General features: G+C 43.6%; 1 protein-coding gene across 1 annotated transcript in view; it reads left to right on the forward strand.

Moving 5' to 3' along the window:
* The first annotated feature begins 664 nt into the window (after positions 1 to 664).
* KIAA1549L (KIAA1549 like) overlaps positions 665 to 15,853 on the forward strand; it is a 116,229-nt gene continuing 101,040 nt past the window's right edge. Inside the window, exons 1-5 of the mRNA XM_047072033.1 lie at positions 665 to 3,332; positions 4,257 to 4,859; positions 6,886 to 7,001; positions 9,899 to 10,118; positions 10,941 to 11,074. Coding sequence (XP_046927989.1) covers positions 665 to 3,332; positions 4,257 to 4,859; positions 6,886 to 7,001; positions 9,899 to 10,118; positions 10,941 to 11,074 — 3,741 coding nt within the window. The remainder of the gene's footprint in view (positions 3,333 to 4,256; positions 4,860 to 6,885; positions 7,002 to 9,898; positions 10,119 to 10,940; positions 11,075 to 15,853) is intronic.

The following is a 15,853-nucleotide window of genomic DNA, read 5'->3' on the forward strand; positions in this document are numbered from 1 at the left end:
GCACCATCAGTACTGCAGAACCATGGAAAAGGGGATCAGAGCATCATCAAGCATGATGTTGTTTCTCTTCCCTAGCATGATATTTCCGGCTTTCTGATCAGTTGTGTCCTTGCCTCCTTTCCTGTGAAGCTCACCATCTTGTGCCCTCTTTCCTTGCCTTTCTGCCTGCAGGTTCACACAGGAAATGTGGGTGCTAATAGTCTGCTTTCTCTGTAGGTGCTTGTAGTGACACTGGGTCTTGTAAGGTATCTCTAGTTCTAGGGTGAATGTGAGTAGTTTTACTTTCAGAAAGAAAGATGCCACTGATGCCATCCTTCCCAAACACAAGCAACCTCGTTATTCTGCTGGAGATGACTTAGGGTCCTGAACACACATTTGCATCAAGATTCACGGTCCTTTCATTTTGCCTTTTGGGTTCTCTGATGAGGTTTATTTTGGTGTCATTGGCCTTGGCAGGTAGTTACATTCATTTTTGATTTTCTAGATTGTGAGTTTCCCAGTCCAGCCCTCATCGGTGGTACAGAAAAAAAGATTTAAGATACACAGGTGTCTTCGGCATCTTTGCTTAGGTATCATGTCATCAGAGACTGTGGCTCTCAGCCCAGCCCTGTAGGTTAGCTGTAGTATTTGCATATGTGTCATTACTTAACCTTATTGTCTAAATATGTTTAACGAGTCTTCTGTGCTGGGGTGGAAGCTCTGTGAGATCCCAGTGGTGCCTGTCTTGCCCACCCCTTCTCTCCACAACCTACCACAGCAGGCACTAGATGATCATCTGATGCCTGACTGTGTGGTATTTTGTTTGACAGGAACAGACAATCTGCAGATAACAGTCAGCCCAACCTCGGAGTCATTTCCTCATGGGAAATTGTTACCGATTTCACCAACATGGCCTTTCTCAGAAGTCCCGTCTTCCTCGGCAGTGGCCAGAATCAAGAATGTGCTGGCACCCTCCCCTGACAACACTAGCGTGCTGCAGTTTGCCCGAACGCCTCCGCCCAAGACACACCGCAGAGCCAGGGCTCACGGGGACTTCTCTTCTTCCCTTTACCAAGGAAGTGGACATAGCGCCTCCCTTGAGCCTTCCAAGGATTCCACCGAGTCTCTCGTCCCACCAAGACCTCAAGGGGGAAAAGACGCAGCCTCCGTGTCAGGTTTGCCTCACACCAGCATGCTCCCCTCATTGTCCACCATCCCATCTCAGCCAGTCGGGGTAGGGACTCCTTCCATTTCACCACAACATTCCCCAAGACCAGACATTCTTTCGTTTCTCCCTCCACATCCATCCTCTTCATTGGCTCCTGACTCACCTCATTCCATCATCTTTTCCAAGCCAGCCGAACTACCCACCAAAGTGCCTTTGTTTCCCCAAACAGCTCCAACTGGCTCCTTTTCAAGTGAGAGCATAGCTAATTCCCCACACCCATTTGCTGGGGAAATGAACCACACTCTGTCCAAAAATGCCCAGGATTTGATAGGCATCCCTCATCTAGGTCTTTTTGGATACTCAACAATGCGGCATCCTGAGCTGCCCCCCACAGAGGGTCCTCACACAGCAGGCTCCCCCACACCTGAGTTTTTGACCTCTGTGGCAGAACTGTCCCATCTGTCTCCTCCACCCCTAGTGCCTGGAAGTCTTCTTCAGCTTCCAGATGGAACTCCCTCATGGTCAGTGTTGGAAGTGGCTTCAAGTCGTACATCCACACAGCCGGTTGAAGCTGAGGTGGCTGAAGGAGTGCATGGTGGGGTGTCTTTGCCGATTTCTAAGAGTGTGGTGGCCGCAGCAGTGACCCAGGAGGCTGTGTCTTCACTTTTACAGACTGCAGAATCAGTGGCAGTGGAAACAACCAGCAGAAAGATAGCCCTTGCTACCGCAAATGACACCGCTAACCCACTGCATTTGTCAGGGGCTCCAGAGAATTCTGAAGGGCTCCTCCTTGTAGCAGAACACACATCGTCCTCTTTGGTGCCTTCTCCTCTGCCTCTCACCACAGCCCGCAGAGGGCAAGCCATCCTTTCTGGGACATCCAACAGCACAGCAGCAGACTTTCCTTCTGCACCCACCTTTCTCCAGTTGGCACAGAACCATGCCTCTCCTTCCACCATGCCCAAAATGCCAACTCCTCAAAAAGAGGGCAGCGGTGGATCCCCTCCGACAGCGGCTACAGACTTCCCCTTCTCCAGCAAATTTCCCAATCTTCTTTCCACAACCTGGGCGTTTCCCCTGCAGAAAGAAGATAGCGTGACAGCTGTTTTAAAGAAAAACGAAAAGGCAAATTTGACAGTTGATCTCCAGATCCTTCCAAGTAAAGAGATTCCAGGTCATCACACTGTAAATGGGCTCACCTCTGATTCTAGCCTGGATCATATTTCATCTTTTTTCATCACAACTCTAAGAACAAACCTCCTTCCTTCAGAATTACCTCTACCTTCCATCCCCTCTCCACAAAGCACCCAGACTATGTCCCCATCCCCTAGCTTGTCTGACATCAAGCCAGAGACTTATGCAGCTGTGATGGACCATTCTCAGTTGCCAGTTTCAACTTCCCAACAGGTGATAGCATTTCCCTCATCCACTGAGGTCTATGATTTCTCAACAACGAGACATGTGAAAAAGCCAGCAACCACAGATGTTTTCTGGAGTTCTCTTTCAGCAGAAACCGGATCTCTCTCCACAGAGCCGATGATATCTGGCTTGCTGCAGCAAACAAATTATTATTTAAATGGGCACACAATTAACTCCACCAGTTGGGAAACTCATTCAGCTTCAGCTACTCCTCCCAGTGGTTCAACTTCAGCTGCCAGTACAATAAGATCTTCAGATTTCAGAGAAACTGCTGGGCATTTAGTGACTGCAGAAGGCTCTAACATTCAGCGTCCAGTCCTTGGTATAAGCACCAACCAACCTATTCAACAGTCAGAGGTCACCATGGTTGGAAACCATACAGACTTCTTGTCAATAACCAATAACAACTATTCCAGAGATTTTCAAACAGCTGAGATTGAAGATTACCCATCCACAAGCCAACATGCTGTGTCTCATCCCCATCTACAGCTGCCTGCGCATTCAACACATGCTCTTTCACCAGCTTCTCCAAGTCTGACTTCCACAGCTACCTTGCAGGAAATACTTTCAGATAAAACGGATTCAGTTCTCCCAATTTCCGGTGACATCTACCCATCTCCTTTGATAAGTGTTTCCACACCATTCCAGAGTATCTTGAGATACCATTCTACTGCTGAATCTCCTCCTCTATCGACCAGGGCCCCATCCACGGTGCTGCTGGCTTCTCAGCACCCTGAGAAATGGACAGGTGCAGCCACTCATGCAGGTAGTTTGTTTCCCCGTACTCCCAAAATTGGTATGACTGTTTCTGTGGACAAGCATCTTCAAGTTCAACACAGATACCCAGTTTTGCTTAGAAGGAGCAGACACACACTATTGGGATGATGAATGAGTTAGCAGCCCCAGATAGTTGTGCCCTTGATCCTCTGCTGACTTGATTCTTTTGAAAGTACAGTCTCCAACTTACAATGGTTTGACTTACCATTTTTCAACTTTATAATGGTGCAAAAGCATTCGGTAAAAATCATACTTTGAATTTTGAATTTGGATCTTTTCCCAGGCTAACAATAAGTGGTACAATCCTCTCTGGTGTCGATGGGCAGGGCAGTGAGTCAGACCTCCCAGTGAGCCACGAGATCATGGTCAACAATGATACGATTACAACCATCCTACACCCATACAACTATTCTGTCTTTTAGCACAGTATTCAATAAATTACCCAAGTGAGTCAACACTTTATTATAAAATAGGCTTGTGTTAGATGATTTTCCCCAACTGTAGGCTAAAGTAGGTGTTGTGAGCATGGTTAAGGTGGGCTGGGCTAAGCTAGGATGTTTGGGAGGTTAAGTATATTATGTGCATTTTTGATTTATGATATTTTCAACTTATGATGGGTTTATTGAGACATAATCCCATTGTAAGGTGAGGAAAATCTGTATTAAGAACTTAAATGTCCTTATTACCAACCACAGATTTCTTTCCACACCACTCTTCCCCCCACCAATCACAGGTTTCTGTCAGTGGCATTCTCATTATGGGTAATTGACTTAATGAACCTGAGCTGTTTTGCCTAAATCCCAGAGCAGAGACTTTTCACCTCAGCAAACTCATATGTTACATCCATTCATCACCACACCAAGTGACATGTGTACTGTGAACCAATGACAGACTTTGTTTTTTCCCTTTGCAGTAGACCCCTCGGTGTCGTCCAAGGCGGAACCAACAGCAGCATCAGCAGCTACGTTGTTACTGGGGAAATCAAGTCCACCGGCGCTGTCTGCAGCCCTGGTTGCCAAGGGCACTGGCAGCAGGGCTTCGGCCATGGCCTCGGGATTAGTCAAGAGCAGTTGGACCACTGCCCTAGCTAAAAATGTCACAAACAACGCAGCACCTGGCCCAAGGACGACACCGGGGGCAGTGCCTCCGGCCTTCTCATTCACACCAACCTACATGTTTTCAAGAACGGCACACACCGGGAGTGCTCACACAGCCATGCAAGGGACCACGGGCGCCGCCTCTGGCCTGTTGTCCACAACACACCTCCCCAGGAAACCACAAGCCATGCACACAGGCCTCCCAAACCCCACCAACCCAGACATGCCGAAGGCATCCACCACACGCCCACTGACAATCACAGCAGCCTTGACATCCGTTACTGCCCCAGTAAGGGCCACCCGGTTGCCACCTTTGCCGGCAGAAAATATAGATGCTGCGTCGACTGCCATGGTCACAACCGGCAAAATGGCATCCAACCTGGAGTGTCAAATGTCCAGTAAGCTCCTGGTGAAGACAGGTAAGAGTCCACTGTCCTGATTTTATTTGAAAGCGGCAAGCACGTGCTGGTCTCAGAGATGTAGCAGAATTCTTTGATTTCTTTGAGATCGGTGGTTCTCAACCAGGGACAGTTGGCTCCTTCTCCCCCCAGAAGACATTTGGCCATGTCTGGAGACATTTTTGGGTGTTTACAACCTGGAGGGTAGGGAGGGTGCTACTGGCATGTAATGAGGCAGAGACCAGGATGCTGCTAAAAACCCTACAGCACACTGGATGGTCCTATAGCAAAGAATAATCCAGCCCCAAATGTCACAGTGATGAGGCCGAGAACCCTGATCCTTCTCAAGTGGCAGAGGAGAGGGGGAGCTTTAGGTGATACAGATTCTAGGCCTGGGATCAGTCCTGATATCAGAGGCCCCAGGGAAACTGGTTCTGCCAGCAAGTCTGAGAAAACAAACCTGTAGCAATTTTTGCCTGTAGAGCAAATCAGTAATGTCTCACATGAATGAATGAAATGATTAGTAAAATATCAAATCTTGGAAGCACTACAGAATTCAGAGAGGCTTTTGTGATGTATTCTCTCAGTCGGCAGATAGTAAAAGTACAGCCACACGGTGTGGGTGCCCAGGATTTCTTTTGATGTTGAAAAAGAGGCCTTGAAAAAGTTGGGTGGTATATGCTTTCTCTTTAGCCCCCACCGCCCAGTTGCAGCAAAGCAGGCCAGGAAGGCACAGGGTGCTTTTAATAGTGTGGTAGTGTTTGCTATAAAAAGCATTAGACACAGTATTTGAAAGAGCATGCCAGTGCTGAATGCTCGCATCCCGCCTTCCTCTTCACCCTACAAAGGATTAAATGAAATTATATCTGGAGACATACCCTATTTGAAAGTGGGAAATTGTGAAACTAGGCATAGCACAAAGTACAGTATCTCTTTCTATTTCTCCAGAAATTATACCATCTGGTTTTCCACTTCCCCTTCACTGAGAGGCAGGCAACCCCAACTACCTAGATGCAGAAGTCTGGAACGTTGTCCCCCCTCCTTCATCACCATCCCTTTCACCCCACCTGGTCAACCACCGGTGCCCTCAGTCTTACCTCCTTGAATCCCCCTTCCTCCTCCCCAACTGCCTCTTCCCTAGTTGACACTGTCGTCATCACTCAATTTCTGCAACAACAACCAAATTTATCTCTCTGCCTTAGACTATCCCCCCCTCCAATCTGTTCTTTAGTTTGCAGCCAATGGAACTTTCTAAAATATATGCCTTGGCTGAAAACCCTTCACTTCCCATCACCCTCAGGACCAAGCCTAAACAGGTATCCTGAGGCTTCACTTCTCATCCCTGTGTCTTTGCACTTGGTCTTTTCTCTGCTGGGAGTGTGTGTGTGTGTGTTGGGGGTGGGGGGGTAGGGTGGTCCCTCTCCCCCGGGCCTAGCATACTTCCCTTATCCTTCAGGACTCAGTGGGAGCATCAGGAAACCTTACCTGATCCCCACCCCCTTGCCCAAATCTGAGCTGGATCCTCCTCCTGGGGCTTCCAATGGCATTGTAGGCTTCCCTTCAAATAGCACCTTTCACATTCAGTCACAGGTGCCTACCTTCCACCCCAGCTCTCCATCCCCGTCTCTGTCCCACTTATGAGGTGGGGACTGTATCTTCCTGATTCAGGGGTGTTTTCGGCCGTAGGACCCAGCTCAGGGCCTGCCCTTAAGCAGGCTATCAGGGAACACTGTTACAGGAGTTTTCTTGCATGCAGACGCATCAAGGACCAGGTACTGCAGAACCTAATTTTCAAAGTCAGAGTCAGCGTTAGTCAGACATGAAGTGCAGCCAGCCTGTTAGCTCTCCCCACTAGGGTCAGACAAGTACTAGGTCCTTCCTTCTTTGGACTTGAATGGGACCAACACAGCTATTACCCCGGCCCACTGCTCTCATTGGTTGGACCTGTGCTCACCAGCTTTACTCAGAACTTGCAGGAGGTAGAAGGTGGAGAGGAGAGGAGGATCATTACTTACCCTGATTACTGTGCTTCTGTTTGATCCCACAGTTCTCTTTCTGACCCAGAGGAGAGTGCAGATCAGTGAAACCTTGAGGTTCAATGTAGCCAAAGGGCTCACGCAGGCATTGCGGAAGGCTTTCCACCAGAATGACGTCTCGGCTCACGTAAGCCTCTTGCTTTTGTGATTAGACTAAGCCGTCCACATCTTCCTCTTGGGCCCAGAGGATGCTAGACTGTTTTCCTCCTCCCTGGGTATCGTAACCTTACTTGTCAGAAGTAGAATCTTTCTTCATTTTGGCAAATAGCTAATGTGTGGTGACTAGAGAAAAAGGTCAGATTTTGAGATGGAAAATTGAGGTTATTTGCCTTATGTCTAATCTTTTTTTTTTTTTTCAAGCCTGGATATACTGTTTTGAATTGTCCCATTATCCAGTTGTTTAGGGAAATCTAATATTGTTAGTGTAATTTTCAAGAAACCATCCATTGCTTTTCCCTTTATCTCCCTCAGCATTGTAAATAGTTGGTGATTTATTTCTGGACATTTAAAAATTATTGTAAATTGAGTCCAACTTTGCTTAAATAGCCAGCAGCAGACAGGGAAATGAACATTTTTTTCTCCTCCAAGAACTTTAATGCCAAGTACTATTTAACAACTGCAAGCTGATTTTGATGGTATATCCAAGTGATGGAAGCCTTGCTTTACACTCTTTTGGATTGATTCCAAGTTTTAAAGCCCTAAATGTGATTGGCAGTCGGGAGACAACCCTTTTCACCACTAAAAAATATTGCTCTGGCTTTTTCCTTTGATGTTTTGTTCTACAGCTGCATTCAGCTTCGTGGTCTCCATGACCACACCAAGGACTAGGAATGAGGTTTGGTATGTAGTTTATCGGTCATTGTCAATCTCTTTTATATAATTCTGAGAGGGGTAAAAAAGGAAAAAGAAAGAAAGAGAGAAAGAAAGAAAGAAAGAAAGAAAGAAAGAAAGAAAGAAAGAAAGAATGCATTTCATGAGAGGCATCTGTGGTTTCTGCACCAGAAACTTTATTTGAAAGTTGAAAATGTGAGTATTTCTATTCGGTCACCTGACATGTAATTTTCACTAAACTTCAGTCATTTGTAAACTATTCACAGTTTTTTCCCTTTTCTGTATACCATCCCAGACCACTGTGACAATTAGTTATGAATTCAGGGTTTGTTTGGTTTTTTTAAGTTTATTTACTTTGAGCGAGAGACAGCGTGCAAGCATGAGCACGAGTAGGGGAGGGGCGGGGGGGGGCTCCTCCTGCTAACAGCAGACTCCATGCTATTAGCACAGAGCCCGACACGGGGCTTGATCTCACGAACTGTGAGATCATGACCTGAGCCAAAGTTGGACGCTTAACCAACTGAGCCACCCAGGCACCCTGTGAATTTGGTTTTTAAAAATGAGCTCATTTTTAAAAACTTAAATACCTTTCTTTTGCAAGGATGTTTGATATTAGTGCCATAAGTGGAAATGAAGATCATCTGCCACAAACATAAGGTAATCATAAAAATGAGTATAATGGTAACAGCTTATTACATTCAAGCTAGACATTGTTACTTGCAGAAGGCTCTAAGGCTGATGATGTCCCTTGTGTCCCTTTGTTTAAAAATATGATTAGCAAGCATTAGAGAGGTGTTAAAAATAAATAATCCCCAAACTGAGACTTCCTCCGCGGGGTAATTGGGATTTGAGTCACTTTCTCACTGGGCGATCTGGTATTGTTTAATGCTGTGTCTGTGTTACATGCAGAAGTATCTCTTGTTCCACCTACAGTCATCTTGAACACCACCTTTAGGTCACAAAGTGGCAGAGAGCACACAGTGTGGAGGAGGCAAAAGCATAGCCGTCTGTCGCAAAATCAGTTTTCTTGGTTTCTCTGACAAATACACGTGACATTACTAATGCAAATGCAAGAGTCGGAGTGTGTGTGTGGGAGGGAAGCATGTGTTTAAAACACCCTGGGGGGTGCCTGGGGGGCTCAGTCAGTTGAGTGCCCAACTCTCGGTTTCAGCTCGGGTCATGATCTCATGGTTCGTGAGTTTGATCCCGGCATCCAGCTCTGTGCTGACACAAATTTTCTCAAAAATAAATACTTTTTAAAACTCAAAAAACGAAACAAACCAAAAAAAAAAAAAAAAAAAAACCCCACCCTGAACTGTTATAAAACACTAAGAAGGCAAAAGAAAACAAAAATAAAATGTAAAGCCTCAAAAATCTTCCAGTTGGGTCATAAAGAGTTCAGCACATCAGTATCCCTTAGAACTCAATTTTAAGAGAGACTCTGTATAGCCCATCCCCATCCTAACCTTGGCCTTGAACCAACCTACAAGCCAGCTTTTAAAGAGAGGAATTCACCTCATTTATTATCTGACTCCCTGTCCTGAAGGAGTCTCCACCTTATCTATCATTTCTGCCTTTTAATTTTCATAAACGATAAGAACTATAATAAAGCTATTCTTCCCAGCATTTCATCTCTGGAAATCTCTTTTACTGACTGTCTCCTGTCTGCCTTCTTAATTGACCATTGGTGCTCACAAGATTATACTCAGGTATTTAAGGAATCAAGAAAACCTGGGGCACCTGAGTGGCTCAGTCAGTTGAGCATCCGACTTTGGCTCAGGTCATGATCTCATGGTCTGTGAGTTCGAGCCCCACATTAGGCTCGCTGCTGTCAGCTCAGAGCCCACTTCAGATCTTTTGTCCCACCCCCCTCTCTTTCTGCCCCTTCCCTGCTCGCTGTCTCAAAAATAAACAAACATTTTTTTAAAAAAAAGAAAGAAAAGAAAACCCCCACAGATTTAATTCTATTCCATGTAGGTGTGATATAAATTGTATTTTCGTATTGTTTTGTATTCTGATATTTTGAGACTTGCCAATCCATGTGTGCTGTATAGAACTATTAGAATATTTGTTGAATGAGAACATCGTATTCCACAGCCTTGCTAAATAACAGTTGTGGTTCTAAGAAATACCAACAAGAACTTAAAGCACCATGGAAATAAACACTGAGTTCTGGGTCCGTTTGTTTTGTAGGTGGACATTCTGGAACATTCTCATAACGTCACAGTTGGTTATTATGCTACCAAAGGGAGACTGGTATACTTGCCTGCCGTAGTGATTGAAATGCTGGGTGTTTATGGGGTCAGCAACGTCACTGCAGATCTGAAGCAACATACCCCAAACTTACAGTCAGTGGCAGTACTTGCCTCCCCGTGGAATCCCCAGCCTGCAGGCTACTTCCAGCTGAGAACAGGCAAGTACCTATCCGTTCTGGGACTGGGGGCAGTACCAAGATGACACCCTGTTTAAAAAGGTCAGTGCCAGCTGCTCCATCATCTCTTAAAGCCCTTGTGCACTTTCCTCAAAGGGCCCTGCTAATCAACTGTCCAGTTCCCTGCACATGAGCCTAAAGTTCCCAACCCTGGATTTATTAGAAATGGTCCTTCGCTGGAGCCTTCCTTCCCAATTTATATAATTAGTACTTTATGAGCAACAAGTACTGTATTTTTAATTTTTTTCCCCCATATTTCCAGTGGATACTGATAAGAGCTAAGCATCCATAAAACCTGTGCTTTGGAGCAACACGTTCTAGGTGCCACTGAATCTGAATCTCTGAGTTTAGGCCTTAGAGTCTTTCTCTCAAGCTCCCTCGTGATTCTGACCATGTGGTTGGTGAACCACAAGAGTGGAGAAACCATCAAAATTGAAAGACTCCATCAACTTAGTGATGCAGGCCAACTGACTCTTTTTCCCCTTCCAAAGAAAGAGAAGACATGATCTTTCTTTGATTGTTTTTTTTTTTTTAATCATTCTTGGAGCAGATGTCTGCATAATCCAACCAAATGATCACTAAGCCCTTTGCATTACAAGGAATCTCAGGTTCGATCATGCTTTTAACTCTTCTCTATTATAAATCATTTTAAGAGTCACTTCCAGCACTACAACTAACCCCTGTCAGTCCTTACTTGCCTGATTTCTCTGATGTCAAATCATGCTGTTTTATATGGTGATTGTTAAGTCCAAGGAACTAAGACACACAACTTTGGTGAGAGCGGATTGATTACTCCCATTCCAGTGCTGCAGTTTGTGAGCCAGTCCGACAACATCCAGTCCTGCAAGTTTGCTCAGACGATGGAACAGAGACTGCAGAAGGCCTTTCAGGATGCAGAGAGGAAAGTCCTGAATACCAAGAGCAATCTGACAATTCAGGTAAGGAGGAGGGCACTTCCAACGTGTAGTTGACAGAGGCCAGCCATGATGCAAATGCTGGCAAGGGGACTTGCTCCCCTATTTCAAAACTGTCTGGTGTAAATGTAACTTTGTACTTTGGGCATGTGATGTAGACAGGAGGAGATGCCACTCTGGGCCACGGAGTCGAGTTGGTCCTGGCATTGATGAGAATGTCTGGAGTATGGCCGTGACAGCAGGGATGCTGTTTTGCTATCTACCTGGTATGGTTTGGGATTTTGTATTTATTTTCCCATGTGAAGCTTCCTCGGGCCTTCCCAATACATTTACTATTTTAAAAATGAAACTAGCGATGCTGTATAAGATGTAGTCTCATAAGATGAATCAAATATCTTGTAAAATGAATCCATTCTAAATAGCTAACTCATCAAGATTTGCCTATCTTGTGATTTGCATTGCATTATTTTCTTCTTTTGGAGTTTATTTATTTGTTCATTGTGTGTGTGTGTGTGAGAGAGAGAGAGAGAGAGAGAGAGACAGAGAGCACGCAAGCAGGAGCAGAGAGAGAGGGGGAGAGAGAGCATCCCAAGCAGTCTCCACACTCAGGGCTCGAACTCACAAACCTTGAGATCATGACCTGAGCCGAAGTCAAGAGTTGGATGCTTAACCAGTTGAGCCACCGAGGCACCCCTGCATTGAGTTATTTTCTAGACATCCACATGCACAGTCACCCTAGTTTACACACACACACACACACACACACACATATTTTATATTTGGGGCTTACCATATGCCAGGACTGTGCTAGGTGTTTTAAAAATATTTTGCTAAATAATACTCAAGATATCCCCCTGAAGTATTATTATCACCATTTCACAAAAGAGGGAACTGAGAGGCTAAGAAACTTCCAGAAGGTCACATGGTTGGTAAAGAATGGAACAAAGATTTGAGTCAAAGCCCATAATCTTATTCACTATGCTATACTATGAAACTTTTGGCAAACACATGAATTCTTTCCCAGGAAAATCCTACTCCTAGTCTACTATATTTCAGTTTACTGGACTTACAGTAGACATGCCACTAAAGCTTTTCTCAGACCCACTTTCTGCAATTATATAGTTAACATCCCTCTAAAGTCAGATGCTTCTTAATGATATTCATGCAGCCCCCAAATTTCTCTGATTAACTGTACAACCCAATGTCTCTATTTTTACTGAACTAAATCCTTTGCAATTAAACCCAGTGGTTTTAAATTGACATTTAGCATAAGTGAATTATCAGCAAAGCCAATACGATGTAGAAAGCATACAATTTAATTTGAACGAGCAGCTTTCCTTTTCTAGATTTATCCAAAGTGTACATGGAAGTATCTCATTATGATTTGGTTCATATTAGATTAAGATCTAAAAACGTGTCACAAACACAAGATTTATGTAAGAAGTATGACTCAGCTCCCTTGTGGGAGATCTTTTTCTTTCTGATTGGATTGTGATCCTCACAGGTGCATGATTCTAGTTAGGGCTCAGCAGCAAAACATATACTCTGATTGTATTCAGGAAGCACAGACCCAATGAGTGCCTGGTATTTATCAGGCACTGGGAGAGACATCAAGATAAATAAGCTGACTTTGTCCTTAAGAAGCCTCACTTGTGTTGTTGTATGATAGTAATGGGCCATGAACTTTGTAAAGCAAGTAGCAAACTTCCCTTAGAAAAGACTATAACAGACAATTTGAAAACTGCATCCACATACATTTTATTTTATTTTATTTTATTTTATTTTATTTTATTTTATTTTATTTTATTTTATTTTATTTTATTTTATTTTATTTTATTTTATTTTATTTTATTTTACTTATTGTATTGTATTTTTATTTAATTTTTTTAGAGAAAGAGAGAACATGTGAGTGGGGGCATGGGGAAGGGCAGAAGGAAAGAGAAAGAGACTCTTAAGTAGGCTCCATGCCCAATGTGGGGCTCAGTCTAATGACCCTGCAATCATGACCTGAGCCGAAATCAAGAGTCAGATGTTTAACCAATTGAGCCACCCAGGTGCCCCTGCATCTACATACATTTTAGATGCTCTTGAACATTTCAGCAACTCTTGAAATGAATGGATAATTGGGTGAGTTGTTTTGTTAACCCTATTTCGCTTTTTGCCATGGCTGACAGGAATTCCAGAACCAATTTGTTGCCTGGATTTTGGAACCCTATATGCAAAAGGCCCCTATATCATGCATATATTAGCTACATGCTAACCATCCCTCTGGGGTTGTCTTTAATCCCCCTGGGCTTGTACCCTGACATGGTTTTGTAATTAATAACTTTCCGTTTTGTGGTATTAAATGTAACTTAGAGGGCAGCTTAGATTCTTTCTGGAATAAGACCACATAAATATTTAATTAATTTGTTCACAGAGTCATTGAAAAGTGACTTTTTTTTTTTTTTTACTTGTATAGCATTGGTATTAGGGGCTAGATTACGGTATACTCAATTAGGACCTTTTTGGTTGTGAATCGAAGCATATAAGGCTTAAACAAAAAGAGGTGATTGGCTCATATAACTGAAGGGTTCACAGCATATTTCCTTCAGGCCCAATTTGATTCAGGTGCTTATATGATTTCTTCGTGAAGTTCTCTCTTTATACCTTGGTCTTGCCCTGGGCTCGCATCATCTTCAGGACCAGTAGGGTGATCCCTGGCACCTCCAGGTTTGCCTCATCCTTACTGCTCACGGTCTTATGGAACCAAGGTGCCTTTTTTTGTGGCATTCCAGGAAAAATCCTGGGATTAGCTCTCATTGGACCCAGATGGACTATGTGCCCATTTCTGGAGCAGTAACTGTGACCAAGGAGATAAAATGTCCCAATCAAGTAGGCCTGGCTATGCCCACTCCTAGAGCTTGAGCACACGAATCCAACTGGAGAGAAGAGGTGTTTGCCTGAGGAAATTATGGTGGTGCCATAGAAGAAGGGAGAATGGATGCTGGGTGGGCAAAACAACAGCATTCCATTCCACTAGCATTTTTTTAGGTCTGATTAGCTAAATGGATTGTGGCAGGAATGAGTGGGAAGTAAGAGATAAGGCCAGAAGTCACAGGAGTCTAAAAGTAAAGGGGTAATGGGAAAGTGCCCTCTGTAGGGGCTGCTTGTACTAGGGACAAGGCATGACTTTCAGGGAACATTGACATGACCTTAGCTCAGGCCTGTGAACCTCTTCTTATTTATGAAGCTAGTTTTAAGCAGCCACCAAGAATGGTTACACTTTTCTTAACTATAAAAATGAGGTTATTAAAGAAGACAAAAAAAGAAGGACAATTTGTGCTTATGAATTGGAAGACTTGATATTGTTAAGATATCAGTACTGCTAAGAGCGATCTACAGATTCTGTGCGATCCCTATTAAAATCCCAGTGACTTTTTTTTTTCAGAAATAGAAAAACCCATCCTAGAATTCATATGATTCATTTGGTATCTCAAAGGACCATGAATAGCCAAAACAATCTTGAAAAAGAAAAACATAGTTGGAATTCTCATGCTTTCTGATTTCAAAACTTACTACAGAGCTACAATAATCAGAACAGTGTGGTACTGGCATAAAGACAGACATATAGACAAATGGAACACAAACAAGTTTGCAAAAAAAAAATCTTTGCATATATGGTCAAGTGATTTTTGACAAGGGCCTCAAATCCATTCAATGGGGAAAAGACAATCTTTTCAACCAATGGTATCGGGAGAACTGGACATCCACAAACAAAAGAATGAAGTTGGACCCTTATCTAACACCATATACAAAAATTAACTTAAGTGGATCAAAGACCTAAACATGAGAGCCAAAACTATAGGACTCTTAGAAGAAAACAGAGGAGAAAACTTCATGGTATTGAATTTGGAAATGATTTCCTGGATATGACACCAAAAGTATGGGCAACAAAAGAAAAAGTAGTTAAATTGTACTTCAGAATTAAACACTTTTGGGGCATCTCGGTGGCTCAGTCAGTTAAGCTTCTGACATCGGCTCAGGTCATGATCTCACAGTTTGTCGTTTGAGGCCCGTGTTGGGCTCTGTGCTGACAGCTCAGAGCCTGGAGCCTGCTTCAGACTCTGTGTCTCCTCTCTTTGCCCCCCCCCACTCATGCTCTGTCTCTCTCGGTCTTTCAAAAATAAACAAATGTTTAAAATTAAAAAAAAAAAAACTTTTGTAGATCAAAGGGCACAGTTGATCAAAAGGCAACCCACAGAATGGAAGACAATAATTGCAAATCATATATTGGATAAGGAGTAAATATCTAGAATATATAAAGAACTTCTACAACTCAAAAACATAAAAACAATCCGATAAAGAAATGGGTAAACAGCTTGAATAGACATTTCTCCAAATAAGATACATAGATCAATAAGCACATGAAAAAATGTTCTACATGACTAATCATTAGGGAAATGAAAATCGAAACCACAGTATACCACTTCACACCTATACGCTTCATACCTATTAGGGTGGCTATTAAGAAAAAAGAAAAGGGTTCCTGGGTGTCTCAGTAGGTTGAGAGTCCACTTTCAGCTCAGGTCATGATCTTGCGGTTCATGAGTTGGAGCTCCGTGTTGGGCTCTGTGCTGATAGCTCGGAACCTGGAACCTGCTTTGGATTGTGTGTCTCCTTCTCTCTGCCTCTCTCTCTCTCTCTCTTAAAAATAAATAAACATTAAAAAAATTTTTTAAAGATAAAAAATAGCAAGTGTTGGTAAGAATATGGAGGAATTGGAATCCTCGTGCATTGCTGGTGAGCTTCTCAAACGGCATA

The sequence above is a fragment of the Lynx rufus genome, unplaced genomic scaffold (assembly GCF_022079265.1).
Source record: "Lynx rufus isolate CCGP_SWC_20201006 ecotype Redwood Valley unplaced genomic scaffold, mLynRuf1.p SCAF_9, whole genome shotgun sequence".
Classification (NCBI taxonomy): Eukaryota; Metazoa; Chordata; class Mammalia; order Carnivora; family Felidae; genus Lynx; species Lynx rufus.